Source organism: Amphiprion ocellaris, chromosome 6 (genome assembly GCF_022539595.1).
Source record: "Amphiprion ocellaris isolate individual 3 ecotype Okinawa chromosome 6, ASM2253959v1, whole genome shotgun sequence".
Classification (NCBI taxonomy): Eukaryota; Metazoa; Chordata; class Actinopteri; family Pomacentridae; genus Amphiprion; species Amphiprion ocellaris.
The window spans coordinates 38831398-38857012 of NC_072771.1; the positions used below are offsets into that span (position 1 = coordinate 38831398).

Sequence of the window (25615 nt, forward strand, 5' to 3'; positions counted from 1 at the left end):
ATCCGGCGGGCGGCATGAAGGTGTTTTCAGTGAGGAGTCTCTCGTAAACACACGGTTTGTGACGTGCTGATGAGTTTTTGGCTGCAGAAGTGCCAAATGTTTAATTCAGAAGTTGCTACAGACAACAAACACAGCTAAAAGAAAGTGAATATTGGATTTTAATTCGTAAAGTGGCCACAAATGCAACTCCAAATGAACATTGCCTCATATTTTTTCACGTGTAAAGAAAATTTTCTACAAAGTTTGGCATCTATATCAAAATTAAAACTCTGCATTTAAAATATGGACTAAATGAAAGCACTGAACCTTTTCCAGTACTGAGATGGAGCTATTTTAACTAATTCACGGAGTGCTCTGAGGTTTAACGTATTAGACTGCATCTTATTTTGGAAGCAGAACATGATGCTGGGATTCTTTTGGAGCTCAATCTGAGTTTTTTTAAGTCATTTATATTTGATACTGAGTCTGATCACACACTGATATTTACCAAAATACTGATTGTGTATCTGAGGCACTGAAATTACAACTTCTTAACAAGATATCACAGATTTTTTTATGGGATACTTTATCAGAATACTGAGAAGAGACAGAATATTGAATTTTAACTTCATATATTGACAATTTCTGAGGCACTGTTAAAGAGAAAAGCTTGAAATTTTCAGCTATTTCTCATCATGCCATTGCCTCAAAAACAGAGTCCGAACCTGAATCTGCAGCGTTAAGTTTGATCTTGTACTTGATTTTTACATAAATATTGATGAAATGTGTATCTGTCCAGACTTGACCTGATTTTTAATGAGACTCTTCATCAGAAAAGTGAGAAGAGACTGAAGACACATCATTTTGTTGAAGTAAAAAGGATACAGACCCCAAGAAAATCAAGTTTTATAAGATACGTTTGCCACCGGCAGCGTTTTCAAGCATTGAATGCCAAATGAGAAGCTGCTTCCTGAATGTTTCCTACACTGATCTGTTCTTCTAATTAGAAAAAGAGAGCTGATATAATGGCTTTTGTTAAGCTGAGCAGCTTAGCAGAATTTTACCACCTGAGGTGTCAGACATGGAGTTCAGACTCACAAATTGTGATTTTCACCCTCACATGGATTGAAACGCTCACAGTGGCTGGCTGTCATTAGGGAGAGCAGACCGAGGTGAGAAAACACGGTTTGATCTGCTTCGTTTTAGTCAGCGAAAGTGGTTTGAGAGGAAACTACACCGCTGCACTTCTTCTAAAAGTTTGGCCAATCACGGCTGTTTTCAGACAAAGCAGCAAAAAGCCACGATGTGATCAGGATGTAGTGTTCCAGTGGGTTAAAAAGACGACAGAGCAGAATCTGAATCCCATAAAAACTGAATATTAACTTTTAGTTTGACTGTCTATGTGGGTTTGAGGTGTATGGATGTGCCTGAGGAAACAGCTGCAGGTGGAGGGTTGTATTTTCATATTCTGCCTTTTCCATATTTCTGCCTACAGCAACTTTAACCCTCGTGTCGTCCTGTGGGTCAAAACTGACCTGTTTTAAAGTTTGAAAATGTGGGGAAAAAATATTTTTTCACTGTGAAACTTCTGATGTCCAGTGAAATTTGCTGGATTTTGGTTGATTTTTTTGTGAATGTTCTTAAACATTTTTAACATTTCTTTTTTTCCACCAAAAAATGTTCAAAGATTTCCCAAAAATGTTGAAAATGTGGGCATCACAAGTTTCACTGTGAAAATATATTTTTCTCCACATTTTCAAACTTTGAAACAGGTCAATTTGACCCGCAGGACGACATGAGGGTTAAAGTGACAGCAGTCTATCATGCAGACATGGGTTTCTTTTACATTAATGTTCCTCACAGCTTTATTCAGTGCCATGCATGATTGGACGGTGCATCAGGTATTCATTGATGAACAATCTGTTTATGTGCCTGGTAGTCTGATGTCTGGAAGGGGTTTTAGTAACCACATGGTGAACAGCTAAAGCGCCAAAACAAGCTAGAGTTTTCCTTCAGGAGTTGGAGCTGACTGAGATCTAAATCAGAACTAAAACAGACTGAATGTTCCTCTGTAAACTGCTAAAAGTTTCTTTCCGGGGAACATCTTCCTTCCAGCAACTACTGAGCTGAAAACAGGCCTCCTGTTGAGTCCTGAAACAATCAAGGAACGATTCAAACGATACATATGTGCAGCAGGAAGAAATCTGATGGAGGGCTCTGGCAAGAAAACACAACAAATTAGATCCGAGGAAATCCTTTTGTCGTCAAAATGTCATGACCCAGTATGATAAAAGCAGTATTTCTTATCCTGTTGTGCAGATTAATAACCAGCAGAGAATTAATACTCTTGTCAAACCGCAGGCATTCAGTTGGTGTCTGATTCGTCGGATTCATTTCAAAATCCACCACGACGAGGTGGGAAAATAGTTGTCCACCCAGTATTTCTGCAGGAGTCAGAGAGGAGTTCAGGGTTTCGTAGACATACAAAACTCTGCTGTGAGCATCAGAACATTTAATTAGCAGCTCAGTTCTTCAGCAGTCTGTTTTACATGCAGGAATTTCCTTCTCCACTTAAAAATCCAGCTCAGTGATGCCTTCAGCTTGTTGAATCCTCCTGTTTTGTGAATATGTGAAGCGGATTTAAAGCGAAAAAGACACCCAGATGAAGAATAAATTGCTTTTTATCTTCCTGAGGTGCTCTAGTTGATGTATAAATGAAACTTAGATTTTTGTGCTTTGATCAGCTTTATAACCAACATTGGATTCATCTTTCAAACTTAAGCTGAGATCAAAACACTGATGTGAGTCCAACACGGTGTCAGAACAAGCAGCTGTCAAATTTCATTTTCACCGACATGATCAAGATATACCAGAATCACTTTTTCTTTTATATTGAACTCAACCGTCTATTTCGCCGTATTGCTCCACCAAGAAACGGTGGAGTTAAACATTAACTCTGCATGCGTTGGATTTTGACTACTTACATTTTAAATTGATTTCAACATTCGTCTCCTATCTGTTGTGTGTAAACACTCCCTGCAGTTCAGCCGACATTCCCACATTTTTGTCACATGGTCACTCACTCACTAATGACTTCACCACTGCAGCATTACAGAATCTGATTAGATGCTTTACTTTTGATGAATTATGAAATAAGACACATTTATTAAAGTGATTTTAATGGAATACCGTGATCTTAAGCTTAATTTTGGTTAAGTTTTCGTCAGAGTTGCACAGTCACTGGTGCATAGTTCAGGGACCATCGGACATTTGTAAATCAGATAATTACTCCACCAAGGAACGTGGTGGAGTTATGTGACGATAGGCATTGGTCTGTCTGTCTGTCTGTCTGTCTGTCTGTCTGTCTGTCTGTCTGTCTGTCTGTCTGTCAGTCAGCAACGTTACTCAAAAACAGATTCGGATGAAATTTTCAGTGAAGGTCAGAAATGACACAAGGACCAAGTGAATAGATTCTGGCAGTGATGCAGCTTATAGTCTGGATCCACGGATTGGTTAAAGATTTCTGTATCATTGCCAGATAGCATGGCGTCACTGTAACCATGACAACCAGTGAACACTACATCAGCTGATTGTGATCCTACTACAAATCCACCACTGAGGACTTATCAGGACTTATCCATCAGAAATGATCCAAGGAACAGTTGATTAAATTGTGGGGGTGTTTCTGAGTCCCATCAATTCCTGCCGCCTGCTACATATTTAGGTCACGTGATTCAATATCCGTACATAATGTACACATGCAGAACACACGCCTGTGCTCAGAGCAAGGTCAAAGATTTCATCCGTCGGAAAAAATACACGTCTGAGCAGTTCTGCACTCCGAGTGCTTTTCTTATTTTATTATGTACCAAACAAATAAAACTGAAAATCTGATTATTTACTTTATAAAAGAAAAAAAAATGGAAACAACATGTTTTAATTTCTTGACATGCTTCTATTTCGTGTAAACACTGCCTGCAGTTCAGCAGAAAAGTTACTGAGTTTTCGATGCATGACTTTTGATCACAGTTGAATCCATCATATCTTCACAGTTGTTTTGAGAAGATCATAATTTTTTTGTTTTTTTACATATTCTAGTTAAAGCAAATGGTTAATTTTTGGAGATTTTTTAAAATGTGATGCTGAATCTAGTGATTTTGATGTAATCACACAATTTTAAGCTGAGATTTGGTGAAGTTTTCCAGCAGGTTCACAGACTGTCTGAAAGTTGAAACTCTGACAATTCTTTCACTTTTTAAATTTCTGGCTCTGATAAACGATGTAATTTTTGGCAATCTATTTGAGGATAAAATGCCTTTCAAGCCCAGCAGGAGGGTTTTTGTGACTGAACAGCCTTGGCGGAGTACTGCGCTTCCTTGAGCTGTTTGAGCTCCACATTTCTCCAGCATGTCTGATTTCACCTCACGTAAACTAAATCAGAAGCAGTAATGAGGATTGCTGTATACGAGAACTCAGAGGATTCATTTTGTGTCACAAGTTAAAGGGATGTTTGTGTGTTTAGAAAGGAAAAGCTGTTCTCAGCTGGTAATTGTGTCGTGTGGATCTGCAAACAAAGAGCCGCTCGCTGCAGCGGGACTGAAGAATCAGACGTGTTCAGAAAGTCCTAATTATCTCAGGATTGTTTTTGTTCCTTCCTTCGAGTCCTAATAAACCAGGTGGACGGAGGAAGTTGTTCTTAATCACCGACCTGATCTGGCTGAGCTGAATGTCCAACTCTCTGGTTCTATTATTGATGCCAGAGTGGAAATCAGACGTACAGAATATATTCAGGGTTGTGATACTGAAAACAACTGCTAATAAATGAGTTGCTGAGCTAATTGACCAGCTCTCTGTTCAGCGTGGACATTATTCCCAGAGTAATTCACATCTCCAGGTTAACTAAAGCCATGTCGACCCAATCATTCCGGCTGATATCATGCTTTAGTGGTGCAAACCCACAGGGAAATTCCCAGTTAGTTAAATCCCCACAAGCTATCACCTCATAGTGCGTTGTAGAGTCTCCTGTGAGTCCAGAATCTGCTGTCAAGCATTCTCTGCTGTCTTTCCCCAACTGCAATTTGAATGTTGATGGAGATGGAAATATGGAACTGATTCCAACGTACATTAACCCTCCAAACCCCAGTTTCTGAACGTTTTTGCTCCTGATTCACCTCCGTTGAAACAGTACAACCATGGCTCTTCAAAAAACGCAATTTGTGCAGAATTATACAGCCATAGTGCCATAAAATAGAACACTTCTTTGATTATTTATGTCACTTTTTTTAAAAGCCTGAAATCAACACTTATAACATTTTTCCAAGTGCCCAAATGTGGTGCCAACGCTGGAAAAAGACAGGCAGAGGTGCATATTGCAAGTTTTGTGGGGTTTTTTTACATTTATTTTGAATCTATTTCCATACACGCCACCTCTTTTCTCTGTTTAAACACAGCCTGCAGTTCAGCCAAAAATCCCTAAATTTTTATCTGTTAATCACAATTCAGTCACTAATTGCAGCAGTGTCATTTTTTAGAGAGCAACTGGTTCATTTTTTTGAGAATTTCTAAATGAGACCAGTGGAATAAAGTGATTTTGATGAAGTGAAAAAAAATGTTCAATCTTAAATGCGTCACACACACGATTGATTTAATAACAGTGAAAACGTTTAACATCTGATGGTTCTTTCTGTTTTTATAGCTTCTGGCTCTGATAAATGATGATATTCAGTGTTTTTTCTTAAAGATAGCGTGCCTTTCAAACCCACCAGCCAGTTTTAGGGGTTAGAATTGAAAAAAAAATCTTTAAAAGTAATGCAGCATTTTAGAAAGTTGACTGACACTGTGTCCAGAAAAAAGATATTGTACGTAACGAGTAAATTTAGATGCAGCTGCACAACTGTGAAAGGGAACAGGCAACAACGTTTTAGGCAACCAGTCAAAGAACATTAAATTTATATCAGAATTACAGCATTATTGCCAGGTTTTAGGTGTAAGAATTCAGTCTTTCCTGCAGCAGTAGGAGGTTCAACGCTAACAAAAAGCGTAATTACTCCATTACACAGAGTGGAACATGAGCACAGCGGTAAAATATAGAGTCATAGGTATCTGGATTTCCTAATTAATATGGATTAAATTAACCCTGTAGAGCCCAGCATAGTGCTGCGATTGCCTATTCATTTGAATGGTGGTAGATTTGAAATCAGATAACATAGACCGATTCATTCTTTTTGCATATAAAATCTGGGGAGTTACACTAATATTTCACACGTTCACCAAGTCTCAGAGCGCTGTTTCATTGCAGTGATGGGTTTATGAAAAATACACAATAAAGCGCACATAACAAAAAACTTTTGAGGAATACAGCTATGCTATTTCTGTAATATATAGGAAAAAAAAATCAAAAACGATTTTCTTTTTTTTTTTAGGTTTATTGCACTTCTAAGCCATTTATTGTAGTAGTTAAGACAAGTCAGTACATATTACTAAAGCTTGGGATAAAAGGGTTATACTGATGTAAAGCAAATTAAAATAGTCCAAAAAATTGCAGTACAGTATGTAAAAATGTAAGAATATGTCCTGGCAGACTTGCATAATGGTAGGTCTTAAAGGGCTAAAGTAGCACATGATAGCTGTGGCAACTATTGTGGGATTGATTCTCCTCAGAACATTAAGAGCTGCATCATAAATTAACTGCAGTTTAATAAAAGAGCTTCCTGGTCAGAGATTTTCCATTTTAAGGGTTTTCTCCAGAAAATATCTGACCAGCTTCCCTGCACAGAAGATTAATAATAAGACATTTCCACATTTTGAGTGCACTAACCTTTAACTCTCTAACGCTTTTCTGTTAGATAAAGAAGAGTGAAATTCCTTCATACCTTTTGAATAAATCTGCCTTTTTTTTCTTTATCAGACTTTCCTCTTAACCCTCGTGTTGTCCTGTGGGTCAAAATTAACCCGTTTTAAAGTTTGAAAATGTGGGGGAAAAAAATAGATTTTCACAGTGAAACTTCTGATGTCCACATTTTCAACTTTTTTGGAAAATCTTTGAACATTTTTTGGTGGAAAAAAAATGTTAAAAATGTTTCTTAAAAACATTCACAAAAACATCAACCAAAATCCAGTGAATTTTGCTGGATTTTGGTTGATTTTTTTTGTGAATGTTCATAAAGAAAATATTAGAAGTTTTACTGATATATATGGAATCACTTTAGATATTTTTAGGATTTTTTGAGAAAAATTTTTACTCATTTTTTGAAAATATTTACAAGAATTTTCTTGCCAAATTTGGAGGATTTTTTTTTTAAAAATAAAACTTTTAAGGGAAACTTTTAAGGAATTATTGGAATTTTCTTCCTGAAGGTTTTGCAAATTTTCAGAAATTTGGGGACAGAATTTTTGGATTTTTTCAGACAAGGAAACAATATTTTTTGGTGCCTGTAAATGAGGACAACAGGAGGGTTAATTACATCTGTGCATTAGAAACATTTAGTCCTTGTGCAGCCTCTTTTAACATTGATGTAACGTTTTCTCAGAAACTGGGAATGTAACACAATCTGTTAGAGTATGTGAGAAAAAAATTGAATGAAATGTTGGACTTCTGCAGCCGTGAGGTGGTTCAGCGGCTCTTTCTCTTCGGTACTTGACTTTCCTGTTTGTTTCTGTGTTCCAGTTCCGTACGTTTGACCCGTGCAAACAGCTTTGGTGCAGCCACCCAGACAACCCTTACTTCTGCAAAACCAAGAAAGGACCTCCTCTGGACGGGACGGAGTGTGCTCCTGGGAAAGTAAGTTGGTTTATCCGGCCTGTAACTACACTAGTGGGATGAGACGAAGTCAACACATCATGTAGATGTCTAGAACATTTATTTCCCCCACCTGGTGGCAGACATCATGAAACTACAACAAATGAAGGACATACAACGAAGGTTTCAGATATGCATGGTTCAGTTGTTTTTAAAGTTTTCAAGGAAGGTCTGATATTAGACGAACTCAAACAGTAAAAATAGTAATAATAATCCGTTTTATTTGAAGGCGCCTTTCTCTGCACTCAACGACACCGTACGGACAGATACATAGAGTCATGGAAAAAAATGATTAGACCACCCTTGTTTTCTTCAATTTCTTGTTCATTTTAATGTCTGGTACAACTAAAGCTTCATTTGTTTGGACAAATATAATGATAACAACAAAAATAGCTCGTAAGAGTTTAATTTCAGAGCTGATATCAGACATTTACCATGGATTTCTTGATAATAACTAAAATCACATAAGGTCTTACATCAATAGCTATGGCATTTTTCTGCCAAAAACAGCTTTTAGGTATTTCATGTTTGCTTTTCTGTCTGTTTTATGAATATGTCTAGATATCAGCTCGTAAATTAAACTATTGTGCGTTTTTTTTTTTTTTGTTGTTGTTGTCATGATATTTGTCCAAACAAATGTACCTTTAGTTATACAAGGCAATTACATGAACAAGAAGAAAACAATAATTTTTTTCATGATTGTATATACACAAAATACACATGAAAAAAACAGTAAAAACAATACAAGAGATAGAGCAGTTGGCGTCAGATGGAATAGGCAGTTTTAGATGTGTTTTGAGTTGGAATCTGAATTGGGGGAATGAATCGATGGTTCTCAGTTGGGGTGGTCATGAACTCCAGAATGGTGGTGAGACGGGTGGAGGGGACAGATCAGTGAATAGAGGAAGAGGATCTTAGGGAACGGGAGGGAATATGGAAGAGGTCAGACAGACATGGGAGGGGCGAGGATGTTAACGGGAGGATTTTGAACTGAATGCGGAACTGAACCGGGAGCCAGTGGAGCTGTTGGAGGACAGGAGTGATGTGGTTGATGGAGGGGGTTTGAATGAATTCTGGACCAGTTGAAGTTTATGGAGGGATATGTGAGGAGTGAGTTACAGTAGTCCGGACAGGAAGTGGCGAGGCTATGGACAAGGATGGCGGCGGTGTCGGGGGTGAGGGAGGGGTGGAGATGATTGATGTTTAGTCGGTGAAAGTAGGCAGACCGTTTGATGTTACTGATTTAAGATTGGAAAGATAGAATGCTGTTGGGGTGACAGCCAGAGTCTTAACCTGTTGGGAGGGTGAAACGGAGGAATTATCGATGTTGAGAGAAAAGCTGTTGGTTTTGGATAAAGTGGACTTTATGTTACTGTTTGATTTAAGGAAGTTTAGGGTGAACCAGGCTTTTTTTTCAGCGATGCAATCAGTGAGGAGTTGGTGGGAGAGTAGATGAGGGTTTACTGGTGAGGTAGAGCTGGGTGTCATCTGCATAGCAGTGGAAATAATAATAATACATTTTATTTATAAAGCGCTTTGCAAGTAACTCAAAGACGCTGTACATAGAATACAATAAAATAAAACAAGAGTTAGAAGAGTTACTGATTTTTTCATAAAAGATGCAAAATCAGTGGTATTTACAGTAAAAACAATAATATTAGAAAAGTCGAAATACAGTATAAAACAGAACTAACGATAAGTGCGCCAAACAGTCCATATAAAGGTACTTTGACAAATATTATACCCAAATATGGAACAAATAAAAGTAAAAATTCCAAAAAAAATTACACATAATAATTAAACAGTGACAGTGCACAATGGGTGGATATTGTGCTTTTCCTCTGCATCTGAGCCATAACTTTGAACTTTGAGTCATTTTGGACATTTTTTAATGCACTTTGGACAAGTTTTAGTAATTTTGGACTAATTTTGCATAAACATACATTATTTTGAACAATGTTCACGTAGTGTTTGACACATTTCATGAATTTTGCATAAGTAAGAACAGTACACACATATTATTTTTTCACCTTCTTCTATTTGCACATTTTGAACACATTTTTTGGTCAATCTGGACGATATTTTATGCATGTAAGTTTTAGTCATTTGGGACAGATTTCATCTAATTTTGGACACATTTTAGGAATTTTAGATACATTTTTGTCATTTTGGACTCGTTTTAGTTATTTTTTTGACAAGATGTGGACAATTTTGGGCATTTTTTAGTCGTATTGTTTACTTGCTACTATGTGCAGTAAGGCGGAATACCAGTAAGATTTGCATGTTTTTCTTTGTCGCAAAAGAAAACATGATTCATCAGAACAAGCCAACGTCCTCCATTGCTCTGTGGTTCTTTTCTGATGCCCACTGTTGGTCTTTGGGCGGTAAACACCCTGACTGGTCTGCAGCTATACAGCCTCATACGCAACAAGCTGATGCTCTGTGTATTCTGATACTTTTCTACCAGAACCAGCATTAAGTTCTTCTTCAACCTGAGCAACAGTAGCTCTGAGTCTGTTGAATCGGACCACACGTCAGCCTTCACTCTCCACATGCATCAATGAGTCTCGTCCGCCAATGACCCTGTCACTGGTTCAACTCTGTTCCTTCCTTGGACCAGTTCTGATCGATCCTGACCACTGTAGACCAGGAACACCCAAAAGAGCTGCAGTTCTGGAGATGCTCTGACCCAGGCGTCTTGTCAAACTCACTCAAATCCTTATGCTTGAACATGTTTCTTGCTTCTAACACATAAAATCTGAGGATAAAATGTTAACTTACTGCCTAATATATCCAACCCTCTAACAGGAGCCATGATGAAGAGATAATCAGTTTTATTCACTTCACCTGTCAGTGGTCAGAATGTTATGTCTGATCGGTGGATATGAGCTTCAAAGTAAAGGTTAAAGGTGAATTTACCCTGAAAATAGCCTTGAGTTTCATTATTCATTCTATATTTAACAGATTCATCAAAATGTTTAATTTTCCCACAAAAAAAATCAAGTAGACCATTTAAGTTAAGTTAAGTTTATTTTATTAACTTTTGAGCTTTATTGGTGTGTTTCACAGCCACAAGGACAAAAGATATTAAAAGTCTCTCCTTCATGGGGATAGTGCAGTAGAAGTAGACACACGAGAGTTAACCCTCATCTTCTTTAGAATCACTTTAGATATTTTTAGGATTTTTTGGGAAGATTTTTCCTTATTTTTTGAAAATATTTACAAGGATTTTCTTGCCAAATTTTTATTTTTTTTTTAAATAAAACTTTTAAGGGAAATTTTTAAGGAATGCTTGGAACTTTGTTCAGAAATCTGGGGAATTTTTTTGCAGAAGTTTTGAATTTTTTTCAGACAAGAAAACAATATTTTTTGGTGCCCATAAAGGAGGACAACAGGAGGGTTAATCTATGTGGGGTCATCTCAGTGTAAATGCAGATAATTTGATTGCAGAATCCAGGGTTTAATGCAAACCAGTGTCAGCATCGGTATTACACTCACATTCCTGCAAACAGCCTCCTCTTGATTTGAGAGTCTGGCTACAGGGATTTGCTCAGATTCAATCACCAGAGCAGTAATAGCTGAAGGGAAGTTCCAGTTAATCCCTGTGGTGCTGGATGGAGTCGAGGCCGGAGCCCCGAGCACCAATTAAACTCCTCCACGGCAACCTGGGAAAACCATTTATTTATGATCCCGGCTGTGCACTCGACCACGAGGCATGTCGAGCTTTTCCAGCCTGTTTTCACAACACTTGTAGGAATTTTACTGTCAAACTTTTAACTGAATGTTGCAGAAATCCACCACTTTTAGACATACGGTGTGTTTGTATTATAATTTGCTGAATCTGTGAAGGAGGGATTTTCTGTTTGCTTACTTTTCCTCTCTCCTCTCCTGTTTTTCTTCTTCTGCAGTGGTGCTACAAAGGTCACTGCATGTGGAAAAACCCAAATCAGGTCAAGCAGGATGGTTCTTGGGGCTCGTGGAGCAAATATGGCTCCTGCTCTCGATCCTGTGGAACCGGAGTTCGCTTCCGGACTCGTCAGTGCAACAACCCGGCGTAAGTTTTGTGTGTTTATTCTGCCTCGTATTGATACAGTATATGTATAGCTATTATGAGTATCTTTGAAAATATAGATTTTTGATGTGAACAGACAGTTTTTGCATGTTTTTTTTGTTTTGTCATGTCACGTCAGCATGCAATTTCATCCTTTTTTCTGTGATTTTACAAGATATTTTCTGTAATTTAACAAAAAAAGACGGGAAATCTGTGGAAGAATAGCTAAAAAATTATTCACCATTTTCAAGTCCTTTATATAATTTTTTTTCTATCAAATAACAGCAAATATGTGTTAAATAATTGCATTTTTTGCTGATTTAAATACAGTAAAGATAGTGTCATTTTAGGGTCAAATGTTATAAAACAATGAATTGCAAAATATTATCTGTAATTGAATAAAATGGGGAAAATCTGTATTGTAACATTTTTAGAAATGTAGTTTTAAAAAGTGGAAATGGCAAATATCGGTACAAAAAAAGGAGATGTTTTTAGCTCATTTAAATGCAGTAAAAGTTGTGTCACTTTAAGGTTAAATGTAAAAAGTATATTTTTTACAAATTATGAAACTATTTTCATTAGGGACATTATTTATAGTGTTTGCTTCTTTTTTGTAGCTGAAATTTAATGTAGTACTCTTTTTTTAGGATTTTATAAGATGTTATCTGTAATTTAGCAATCTGTATAGAAACATACAAAAACTGGTGTAAAAAGTTCTGAACACAATGACAAATATCTGTAAAAAATAATGTAATTCTTAGGTGACAAAATAGTGTTATTTTACAGTCAAACATATTACCATTTATAAAAATACAGATTTTTTTTAATGTGGACATTATTTAGAGTGTTTGCCTTTTTTGTAGTTAAAGAGTAATTTGATACATTTTTTCCTTTGTTTTTACAAAATATTGCCTGTAATTATTGCTAATATAAAGAGTAAATTTTACAAGATATCTGTAATTTAAAAGATAGGGAAAACGTGCCGCATAACAGTTTAAAAAAATGATTTTTTTCAGTCCTTAATATACATCAGTTTTCTATCAAATACCAGTAACAATCTGTAATTTCTTTTTTGATTTAAATACAATTAAAATTGTGTAATTTTAAGATCAAAAGCTGTAAAAGAACAAAAAAACATTTAAAATGTAATTTAATCCTTCTTTGTCTGTGATTTTACAAGACGTCTGTAAATTTTTTAAAAAGGAAAACTTGTAACATAACTTTTTTTTTATCCTTAACATGCATTCTTTTTGTATCAACTGTCTGTAAAAACAAACAAAAAAAGCTAATTTAAAAGCAATAAAAATAGTACAACAAAAGAACAAACCAAATTTGTGAAAATACAGGTTTTTGATATCAAGATATTTACAGTTTTGGCCAAAATGTGCATTGTATGTAATACTACAAAAATAAGAACTTTTGGAGTTTGAGCAGGATTTGTGTTCAGTTTGTTGTTTTTTAAAGAAATCCTCACCATCTTTCATCCGTTTGCTCCTCAGACCCTCCAACAGCGGTCAGGACTGTCCAGGAGTGAACTACGAGTATCAGCTCTGCAACACCGACGACTGCCCCAAACACTTTGAGGATTTCAGAGCTCAGCAGTGTCAGCTTCGAAACTCCCACTTCGAGTTCCAAAACGCCAAACACCACTGGCTGCCCTACGAGCATCCCGACAGTAAGATTAGAAGGAAATGATTGTTCTGTTGGAGGCCCGCTGTGTTTCTGCTCTGAATGCATGAAAAGAACGGAGATGTAGACTCGGGCTGCAGAGAGACATTGTTCATTAAAACTGGCGTGTTACCAGCAGCTCAGTGTTGTGAACATTTGAAGGCTTTTGGATTCTGCAAGAAAATCTGGTGAAAATCTGGCTGAGTGTGCCCGAAAATAATGGAGGAATTCTGTAACGTTCAAATAGTTTAAAATTCTGATGCTTTTATCTGATTTAAGTACAGTGAAATGGTCTAACTTCATGGTCACACATTGTAAAACAGTGAATTACTATTTGTAAAAATACAGATTTTTGATGTGGACATTATTTACCGTTTTGACCTTTTTGTTTACAGTTCACATGAAAATTAATACTACTATTTTACTAGTTATTATTTGCAATTCAACAACCAAGGGAATCTGTAAAAAAGCAATAAAAAAAATTACCAACTATCAATTCTTAATATACATATTTTTTTTAAATAACAGCAAGCTACTTTCTTAAAATTTAAATAAAATACAAATAGTATAATTTTAAGGTCTTAACATTCCAAAGGTGTGTTAGTCTTTTGAAGGGAAAATTAAAAAAATAAAGTAAAATAGAATGAAGTGAAATAAACTGAAGTGATAGCTCAATAACTAATAATAATAAACTAAAATAAAGTCAAGTTAAATTACATAATAAAATAGTCAAATATATTTAAATAAAGAAAAGTAATAATAAAGTAACATTTAAAATAAAATGAAATGATAAAATAAAATAATAATAAAATAAAGTAATATTAAAACAAAATAAAGTAATAATAACATAATATAGAATAGAATAAAGTAAAATAAACTGAAGTAATAAATAAAGTAATATTTAAATAAAATCAAATGATAAAATAAAATAATAACAATAAAGAAATATTAAAATATAATAACATAAAATAAAATAAAGTAATAATTAAAGTAATATTACTATAAAACAAACTAAAATAAAACAGTGATAACAAAATTAAGTAATATTAAAATAAAATTAATTTAAAGTGATAATAAAATTAAAATTGTCTTTAAATAAAATGAAATAATATTAAAATTAAAAAGTAATAAAATAAACTAATAATAAAATAAATAGCGTTAAAATGAAATTAAAAATATTTTTAGGTCATTCTAGCAGCTGACAGTGAAAGAAAATCCATCACTGATGTGGGTTTTTATTAAATTCATCCTTTGTTTCTCTGCAGTGGGATCCTGGACCTGATGATGATAATGATAACGATAATAATAATAATAATAATAATAATAATAATAATAATAATAATAATAATAATAATAATAATAATAATAATAATAATAATAATAATAATAATAATAATAAATAAATCTGATGTTTTTCACTTGGAGATGTTTTGCTTCAAATTGCTGAAAACTAAGAGTTTAAGAAGCTAAGAACTAAAAAACATTTTAAAAACCTGTTCATTGTTAATGAGACATCGTTGTCTTGCAGCCAGTAAGAGATGCCACCTGTACTGTCAGTCCAAGGAGACAGGTGACATGGTGTACATGAAGCTCCTGGTGCATGATGGGACGCGATGCTCCTACAAGGACGCCTACAGCATCTGCGTGCGAGGAGAATGTGTGGTAAGGACGTGTTTAAACTAAGAGATTTTGATGCGTTGCTTCAGGTAATCATTGGCTGAAGGAATCCATTAAATCACACATTCACAAATAGCATCAGGTTCACTGTAACTGGATGCAGAGAGCCGAGTCACTGCTGTTCAGAAGGAGCCATGTTTGGATTCATTACAGCCAGTTTGTCCTGAGATATCTCCCCTGACAGCAGCAGCTAATTACAGCTGAGATTCAGTTTACAGAATCATACCAGTAAGTAGCTGGTAGGAGCTCAGTGCACCAAATTCATCTCATATTTGTGAGCGTCTTTGTGTGCATACATATGTTATCAGGTAAAATCTGGGCTCATAGGTAACGTTGGCTTTTGAGTTAAAAATTCTTAAAGAGGAGTGGGGTCAAATCGATTTTTACGAAGCATGGTGGTGGCAGTATCATGCTGTGGATCAGTGTTTGAAGGGCCATAACTTGAGAAATTATGCAGCCAAAGTCCTGAAATTTTGCAGGGTCATTTATATGTACACATGGTTTCCAATGGTACAACCCTTTTTTAAAATTCTGATATTCCACCAACCATAAAACCTTTATTTTTAACTTCTTAGTGGCTGAATTTTTCCCTGTGATTGGCACCAATAGAAGCTTTAAAAGTATAGAGACTGGTGCCAATCAGAAGCATACTTCATGAGTAAAAAATTACGTTTTTTTGCATTTATGGCTAATATTAAGACAGTCTTTGAGGAGAAATGATGGTGAAACCACTCCAATAGTTTCTCAACTGGAAGATTTATACAATATTGTTACTGGGCTAAAAAAAAATCACAGTTTTCCAACCCATATTGTTTCAGATCATTTTTTTGGAATACTGGAACCATGCTGATAGTCAGACTGAGCTACAACACCACTTTCATGACTCCTGTGTCCAAATGTCAGCTTAACTTGTCCTCCAGATTCATTCTGCTAACACCAGTTTAAGTCCAGTCAGCTCTGATAAAAGCTGCTGTGAAAACGTTTGACATCTCCGCTCCTCATCGAATCATCTTCTGAGTGTTGCTGTTCCCTCCGGCCAAAGATCAGTCGCAGCTCATCTCGTCTGTTTCGTCTCTTCTTTCTCCAGAAAGTCGGCTGCGACAGAGAGATCGGCTCGAACAAAGTTGAAGACAAGTGTGGGGTTTGTGGCGGAGACAACTCTCACTGCCGAACCGTCAAAGGAACCTTCACCAGAACGCCAAAGAAAGCTGGTAAGAACGCATGGAACCAATGCTAACACAATGGATGCTAATGGTTGGAAGTTTTCTCTTTTTTTTTTTTAGATAAGATAAGATAAGATAAGATAAGATAAGATAAGATAAGATAAGATAAGATAAGATAAAGTTCTTTATTTCTCCCCACTCCAGGGGAAATTTACAAATTTACATTGTAGCGCATTATCACCCCTCTATCTCTATAAATAACACATTGATTTACACAAAAAGGGATGAGGCTGGTGTTATTCTATGTTTTCTATCCTGTAAAGACCAACAACGCATTAGTCCATCTCTTGTTACTTTCCTTTTTCCTCATTTTATCTGCAGCATTCAGCCACAAACATTAAATGACTCTGACAAAAAGCTAAATAATTCCCTTTTCCAGCTGGGAACTGCAGAGTTTAATTAATGTCACTGAAACTGGGGTAAACTGGGTTTTTGTCGGGAACTATTTTCAGCTGCGGATTAATCCACAGTTAGAGCGTGAGTGAGTATTTACAGCAGCGGGAAAATGTTTGTATGATTAATTCAATATAAACCGCAGTGCCCATATTCATTATAATGAAGGGACAGTTTGGCTCTGATGTAGTTTTATTAGTTTCAGGACAACTTAGCAAAGTCATGCATTACATACCATTTAGATCGATCAGTTTTGGTTTTATCTCTCATCTTCTTATTTGCTTTGTAGTCAACCAAAGAAAATCTTGGTTAACTAAAATTAAACTTCCTTTTTAACCCATCGTTTTTAACCAAAGTTAATTCTACCTACAGCCTTATTAGAATGAATGAATTATATGTAATCAAAGCTAGGATTATTATTAAATAATTCGAGCTTGTTTATTTTATACTGACTCTTAACTGCCCATATTCATAAAAATAAAAATATATCCAACACAACTATTGAGGAATATAACACTGACAAGTTAGCTGTTGTTTTTAGATTATCTACCACGTTGGTTTTTGAGCTGTGAAATAAAAACTGCTGCTTGTAAAGTTTAAACTCCACTTTTTGTCCATCAGTTTGAACAAAATGCAGCCACACTGATGACTTCAATTAGTCAATTAGCTTGGAGCCGACTTCAAGTATTTAACCTAATTTAAAAATTAAGTAACAAGTTCAATCAGTTTGGAGCCAACTTTAAGTATTTGACTCAGTAAAGTAGTTAAGTAACAAACTCATTTAATTTTGAGCCGACTTCAAGTATCTACGCTACCGTTCAAAAGTCTGGGGTCACTTAGAAATGTCCTTATCTTTGAAAGAAAAGCAGTTTTTTTTCAATGAAGATACCATTAAATGAATGATAAATCCAGTGTAGACATTGTTAATGTGGTAAATGACTATTGTAGCTGGAAACAACTGATTTTTAATGGAATATCTCCATAGAGGTACAGAGGAACATTTCCAGCAAACATCACTCCTGTGTTCTAATGCTACATTGTGTTAGCTAATGGTGTTGAAAGGCTCATTGATGATTAGAAAACCCTTGTGCAGTTATGTTAGCACATGGAGAAAAGTGGGAGTTTTACTGGAAAACATGGAATTGTCTGAATGACCCTAAACTTTTGAGTGGTAGTGTAACTCAATTAAGTAATTAAGTAACAAACTCAGTTAATTTTGGGCTGACTTTAAGTAAATGTCCCATAAACGTTAAATAAGTTTGACCTTGCAGCCTCCATAAGGGTTTGGTGAGCTCAGAGTTTTGAAAACATAGAAATGTTCACAAGTAGATTGTTCCTCCTGTTGCCAAAAATAATGGATTAATCCTGAAACTCTGATGATGTTAACCTGAGAAAAGCATCACATTTGTTTGGATAAGAACAGATCAACTAACCAGCCAATCTGAATGCTGCAGTTCTAGTTTTAATGAAATTTGGTGGCACTAAGGGAAACATAGAATACATCCAGCCTCATCCTGGAGCATATTATTCATTATTGTCTAATGGCTTCTTGTTTCAACAGAACTGACATCCCAAGGAGGTATGACACCATTCCAATGTACTTTTAAATTATTATCCACTGGTTTTTAGTCAGTTGAACTAATGTTTAAGTTAGTTTCACCAATGTGAGCCAAGTGTTAATGTTGGTTTCAGCTCAGTGTTCCTTTTAGTGGTTGAATTCTTGGCTGATTCTTCAGGGATCACTATATCCCATGAGGTGAAGATGGAGACAGATGCACACTGAGTTGTGATTGCACATAATTTACTTTTAGATTATTCCATAAAGCCGTAAACGGCAGAGTGTCTAGATGCAGACATATCAGACACTGAAGAGGATGCAGCCTCATTCTAAACAAGATTAAAGACACTCTTCCATCTGCAGAAGTGTTTGTAAGTATACACTGCAGATGTAATTAAACTGAAAGCATGTGATTTAAAATTACATGTGGAGTGCAGTTCTTCTCTGCCTCAATAACTTTAGAGTATACCATCCTTTAGGCACTGATTAAAAAAGCAAAGTGCTTAAAAATAGAACTTCATTAGCTGACTATTATCATCCTGTCACATTTCAGCAGCTTTTTTCATCTTTTTTATACATTGGTTTGGCCATTTTCAACATCCAGAGGTACGCTACTAACCAGAAAGCATCCCTGCTCCTGCAGAGAACTAATTCTAATTCAGTGACAAACTGCACTTAATGTAAACTGTTGAGCTGCCTGTTGATGCATCCGGAAACATTTCCAACATCTCAGGTTCGTGTGGTGAACCGCTGAACTCTGAAGAGGGATCTAACCACTTACATTTTCCTGAAATGAGAAAAGTATTTAACAACAACCCCATTAATATTCATCCTTAATCAAAAACTGAGAAATGATTGCACCAATGCCACTCCTGTGCAATTTAGTAAATATGAATAAAGTTCAGATATTTGCCCAGTTTACGAACACTAGATACCAGCAGTGATGTTATTAACTGTCTGAGCTTTTGTGCTGTAAATGTAAAGTGAGGTGCAAACTGTTTGGTCTGAGCAGCAGCCTCCTGAAATGAAGAAGGAAGCCTGCATGGGGTTTCTTGCCGCAGTGCCGTTATCTCTTTGAAGGAGGCTGTGAAACCAAAGCTGCATTTCACTTCAACACTGCATACTAATTCTGCAGGGTTTCAGTGAACTTCTAGGTTTGTATTTTACCTTAAAAGCAGAAGTCTGAAAAACAACTCCAGGTTCATTTCCAGGTGTAATTGTGGAGCTTTTAGCTTTTTTCTTTGCTTCATATTTGTCCCTGGTTGAGTGGATGGAAACGTGTCCGAAGTACAGGACAGGCGGTTGAAGGGACATTTTAAATATGTTTTGCGGTTTTCCTGGAAAGGTGACTGTAGCAGGTTTCAAATGAAGCTGTGAAAATATCTACATTTACTGCATGTTTAAGTTACACATGCAGAGAGGTCCGAGAAACAAAACATAAAACCTCTGGAACAACATCTGGCTTTACTGTGAAGTTTAATTAGCAGGGACTGTTAATAAAGTGAGTGGAGAGTGCAGATGTTATGTGATTACTATGTCATGTGGAACTGAGACTTGATCTATAAAACACTTAAGAAATGTACTGCAACGATCAACTGTGGATCTCTAAGCACCATAGTTTAATAATCAATCATGGATTTCCACTCTTTTTCTCTTTTTAGATTTATTATTGCACACAACAACACAAAAAAACAGTGCGGTTTGTTTTAATGTTTATATGGGAGATTAAAAGTAAGAATTGCATGTCGGATGCATCTGTCAATGTAACTGCAGTCTAAAATGGAAAATAGGAGTATATGAGATGCGATCAAATAGCTCTGAGGCAGTGCAGAAAACATAGCTGATTTAAATTCTGCCACAATCAAACTGGTCTCCTTGCGCAGTGATACTCTGCTCCCAGTGCTCCTGCAACACTTGTCAAGCTCCCTGTAAGTCCTGTGATATAAGTCCGTAAAGATCCCTGTCCAGTGAGCGCTGAATGTCCTAAACTCTGTCAAAACTGTTATCATTTCAACCTGAATTTCATTTTTGAGAAGAGGAGGAAGACACTGAGAGCCAAATGTGGCAAACAGGAAAGGTTGAGAGTGACAACAAACTTACGCAAAATCCAGATGCCACACCAAGTGGAGCAATTTGCAGCCGAGTGTGAATCAGCTGGGATGAGACTCAGCATCTCCAAGTCTGAAGCCCTCATTCTTTGCCTGGAATTGATTTTTCCCTCCGCCCTTGGGGGCAAGTTGCTGCTTCAAGTGAAGGGGCTTAAGTATCTCAGGATCTTGTTCACAAGTGAAGCCAAACGGAGTGTGAGACAGACAGATGGATTGCCGAAGCATCACCAGTAATGTAGGTGTTGTATTAGACCATCATGGAGAGTGAATTCAGTCTGAAGTTCTTAATTTACCAGTCGGTCTTCGTCTGTCTTCACCTATTGTCATGAGCTGGATACAAGATGGATACAAGCAGTCATAATGAGTTTCCTCCATAGAGGGCCTAGGCTCGGCCTTAGAGATACAGTAAGTAGAGTTGCTGCTTCTTCGCTTTAAAAGAAGCCAGCTAAAGTGTTTGAGCGTCAGGTTAGGGTGACTTCTTTTAGGCACTGGGGTAGACCCAAGACTTTGTGGAGACATTACATATCCCATCTGCTCTGGAAATGCCTTGAGATCCAGCAGGAAGAGCTGTAAAAATGAAATCAATTCAGTCTTATTAATATAGCGCTAATTCACGACATATGCTATCTTATAGTGTTTCACACAGTAAGAAGGCCTTACAAATTTTGAACAGAGAACCAAACGATCCAAACCATCAATTATCAACCATTTACAACCATCCATTATCTATAGACCACTAAATCCTCAATAGGTTCGCAGGGGGCCAAGGCAGGGGACCCCCAGTGGTCACCAGTCTATCACAGGCCTACATATAGACACAAACAAGCACACTCACACCCACACCTACAGACAATTTAGAATCACCAATTAACCTCAGCATGTTTCTGGACTGTGGGAGGAAGCTGGAGAACCTGGAGAAAACCCACACATGGACAGAAACAAGCTCCATGCTGAAAGATCCCAGGCCCATGCACAACCATGTGAATGTCAAATAAAAAGAGTAGTATGCTCCTGATGTTTCTCCTGACCTGCTGCTACTTGTCTGGTTTTGGAAACTGCAGCTCTTCCTACGAAAATTGGTTTCTTCTCTTGATGGTAGCTGCAGATCCACCTCTCCTCACCAGAGATGATCCTCAGCATGAAGTTTGGATCATCCAGCTGTTTACTCAATAGGATATCTTCTCTGTTCCAGTTTAAGCTCCATGGAGAAGTTACAAATGTTTGTCTACCAGTGGATCACAGGTCCTGATGTTGATTGCATTGCTATGTGGCGTTTAAATCATATTCTACCCATTTGTGACTCAAGCTGCACATACAGTCACTGAACTATTTGATCGCAGCTCGTACTGTAATCATCATTATTGTCCCTGGTCATTTATATTGATAATCTGTAAATAATACCGAGTATTTCTCACAATAACAAAGCAGCCCTACACAGTGACTTGTACCCGATTATAGAGCTGTTTCTGAGGCCTTGTCCACACGTAGCAGGGTTTTTGTAAAACCGAACATCCTGCCCCCTCCGTCTAGAAAAAAACTTACTTACACACCACCTCGTTTTTAGAAAAAAACTTCATCCACACCTAACCGCATGAGTGCGTTTTTCAGCACATTCATAAGCATGCCGGACCTTTAGGTGGCAGTAGTTCCCCAAATCCTAGCAAGGTGGTGGAGAATAACCGTTCTTAACGTCGTCCTTCGCCTGTGTTGTTGAATGTGGAGCAGTATCTGGGCTTGTAAAAACAAGCAAGTAAAAAGCGCCTGTACAAGAAACAGCGTCCAAAACCTCGTGAGAGCATCCATACTGTTACCGAATGTAAACACAGGTCGCATATGTGACGTAAGAACATATTTTGTTGCAGGCGGTGACGTTTCGAAGCGCAAAACCCCGGTTACTGATGTCCACACGCAGACGCATAAAACGGAGAATTCGCAAATCTTCACTTTGGTCGGAGTTTTTAAAAAGAATTGTTTTTGATGACGTAAATCTGCGTTTTCGTGTGGATGATAGGCCGAATCGTAGAAAAATATCTTCGTTTTGTGAGATACCCGGCTACCTGTGGACAAGGCCTCAGACTGCGACCGCCTCCTCCGTGGTGTTGCCGCTCACTCCTGTGTTCAATTTGCATTAGCAGCCAATAAATGAGTCCATATGGAGCTGTGACGTGAAGGTGTTCTGAGAACCTGACAGCCGTCACTAACAGTCAGATTCTTTTAAATTTAGACTCAAACTAATTAAGAGTGAAACAATTAAATCCTTTTATTTATTTAATGCACGTTTGCAAAAGTTCATTAATACTTCATGCTAACCCGTTACATAAACTTCTTTAATTCAAGTTGCTTCGTTCAGGTTATCTCCCCTCTGCAGCCATACAGGGTGCGCGTGCACACACACACACACACACACACACACACACACACACACACACACACACACACACACACACACACACACACACACACACACTACATTAAAGTCAGCAGAACTTGATTCACTGAAACTCTGCTTTCTAAAACAGAAAGACTTCCCACTGTGCAGCTTTAGGAAGGAGTGCTTGATTCTTTTTTTTAATGTGTCCTCACAGTAACTACAAGCATGAAGAGAATAACTTGAATGACGGTTTCATGATGCCTTTAAAAATCCATCCTTGATTCCAGCCTCACCAGTGATGAATGCTTTATTATTGAATTTAGTTTAAGTTAAAATGTCACAGCATCGATAGAGAGCTTCAGAGAAAATGGATTTCACTGCGACGACTTCATCAGACCGTCTGAGGATGTACTTTGTTGTAACTGTGATAAATCCCCTTCATTTTCTAACTCTCAATTAACCGCTCACCTTTTTTAACAGGGAAACAGTTAAGCAAGAGAGCCCAAAAAGAAACCCCTTTGTTGGAAAACACAATATGCAAGTATCCGTTGTCACTGAATCCCTTCCCACCTTTAGCTTCGTAGCGTTTTTTCCTGTCCAGCTTGTAGTGCAGATGGATGCCTAACACTGTAGAGGTCTGGAGACGTGAGTCACACAAGCTGCTGCTTCCTCTGTTACTAATTACGTCTGTGTTTAGGTTGAATCTGTCATGATCTCGTAATACGATCCAGCCTCTAGAACTGTCTGTAAAGAGTTAATATTTGTGTCTTTTGTGCAGTTGCTTCATCAGTCTAACAAACTAACTTTGAAGTGTAGATAAAAAATGTCACGTTAAACAAACCTGCAGACCTTTGGAAACAATCTGGGATGTTGTCGGCCATTTAAAGTGCAATTTATGACATACTGCTGCCCATTAATGCACCACCTAAGGGTAATTTTAGACGTCATGTCAGTCTACAAGGAGCCGTGTAATCGAATAGTGATTCTACTGAGCGGCATGTGGCTGGTAAATTGGCTACCATCAGAGGATGCTCTCACAGACGTCTTTTTTTTTGACAAAGTTGAAAAGCAATTTATGTCTTCAACACACATTCTGTGCCACCTGCCGTAATCCTGCGTGAAACCTGTGATGGTAAACGCTGGTCGCATTCTTAATCACCTCCCCACACCGCTGCGACTCAGCCTGGATGCCCAGAGTGTCGGCGCCGCCTGTCAAATAGAAGGCGAGTAATTACAGCCGCAGTTTGCTACTGGTGATTGGCAAGTGCCATGCCGCCAGCAGAAAAAAAATGGTTTGCTTCCTCATCCAGTGTGAATTCCTCTGGTCCCTGCTATGCTAATTAAACGTGCCTCCACTGTAGGTTGTTGTTGTTGCTTGGAGACGGTGGGACTGTTGCAACACTGACTAACGGATTCATTTCCTTTTCAAGGGAAGACCAGAGGAGCCTTCTTTTTGCCCAAAGGAGCTCGAAATGTGTTTTTAAATGAAACCGAGGATTCTAGAAATGTGCTTGGTGAGTCGCGGTAGGTTTGTACGTGGTGGACATCCCCCAGCAGAAGGCCACTTTGCTGAGCCGTAGTCTGAAGTAGCTGTTGCTCATTCCTCATTATTCCTTATTGAAACATGGCTGAAGGCTCTTATCATTCACATCCTGTATGCACATCAGTCACTATGGCAAAGTGAAAGGAGACATAGATGTGAAAGAACCTTTATGACCTGTTTCAATAAAAACTTTTACCTGCAGCAAGGAGGAGAGCCGATGTAGTGTTTTCTTCTTCTTTAACTCCTTCAAACTTTGTAGAGCAAAAAAAACTCCTTCTGAAACCTGCGTGATGTCCACCTCTGCAAACAAACTGAATATTCCTGTATCTGCTCAGCTTACCAGTCTCTGTCTTATCTTTTCCTAACCGCCCTCCTGCTTCTGCTGCTGCTACAAACTTGGCAAAAGGTTACCTTAAGATGTTTCTCATTCCTCCTGGAGCTAGACATGTGATCATCCAAGAACATGAGGCCTCCCCTCAAATTCTTGGTAAGTCTCGACATCTCCACCACCAACGCATGTGTGAAATCAGAGGATGATAAAAATAGCTCCTCGCCATCCTCCCCATGCTTCCCAGGAAGACTAATGACAACACATTCTGTACAATCACAGATTATAGACTCTGTATAATTTGTTCCTTATCACCTCCCTGACTGAGAAAATTAGTCTTCATATTGCACATTCATTATTCATCAGTGTGTTACAGGGAGGTCGGTATATTAGTGGGTTCTTTCTCCTGTAAAAGTAAGACTAGGATTTTCTTTTGTTATGTTTTTCAACATTGAGGTGAATTCACAGTCACGACCAAACACATGTAGAAGAAACTGGTATTATTCTAGGTTAGAAAACTAGAAGTATATAATGAGTAAAGCCTAGTGTTGTGTTTGACTGATAGTCGCTTGTACATCTTGCCTCAGTATCATTACTTCTCATTTTGGCTGATTATGGTTATTTTCAGTAATGCACCATACTTATATCTTAATGCTTTTCTATTGGATACTGCATTTATTCTCATGTTGTTGCAGTTTTTTTCTAAACAGCCACGTTTCCTTCAAGATTGCTAAAGTTTTATGTCATTTTATTATTTATATCTTCATGTTTAATAAAACCTCTGCAGGACTGAGTCAAAGATATGCTGAGGAGTAGTAGAAAAGTTAGAAAAGAGCTAAAGTGCACCATTGTATGTGTAGTGATGTACTGGCTAGAGCAGAGAAAAATATTACGTTTGTGGAAATTACCAATTTTGGT

The 25615-nt window shown here is 37.3% G+C and overlaps 1 protein-coding gene across 3 annotated transcripts in view; it reads left to right on the top strand.

The window, feature by feature from the left end:
- The window catches only part of adamts3 (ADAM metallopeptidase with thrombospondin type 1 motif, 3), a 264743-nt gene that overhangs the window by 193840 nt on the left and 45288 nt on the right, over positions 1-25615 (top strand). Inside the window, exons 11-17 of one of the 3 annotated variants that reach the window (XM_055011322.1) lie at positions 7646-7759; positions 11686-11831; positions 13328-13503; positions 15025-15158; positions 16261-16384; positions 23307-23363; positions 24257-24340. In XM_055011322.1, coding sequence (XP_054867297.1) covers positions 7646-7759; positions 11686-11831; positions 13328-13503; positions 15025-15158; positions 16261-16384; positions 23307-23363; positions 24257-24340 — 835 coding nt within the window. Of the gene's footprint in view, positions 1-7645; positions 7760-11685; positions 11832-13327; positions 13504-15024; positions 15159-16260; positions 16385-23306; positions 23364-24256; positions 24341-24775; positions 24857-25615 lie in introns of all 3 variants that reach the window. The other 2 variants (XM_055011323.1, XM_055011324.1) reach the window with 2 other exon arrangements.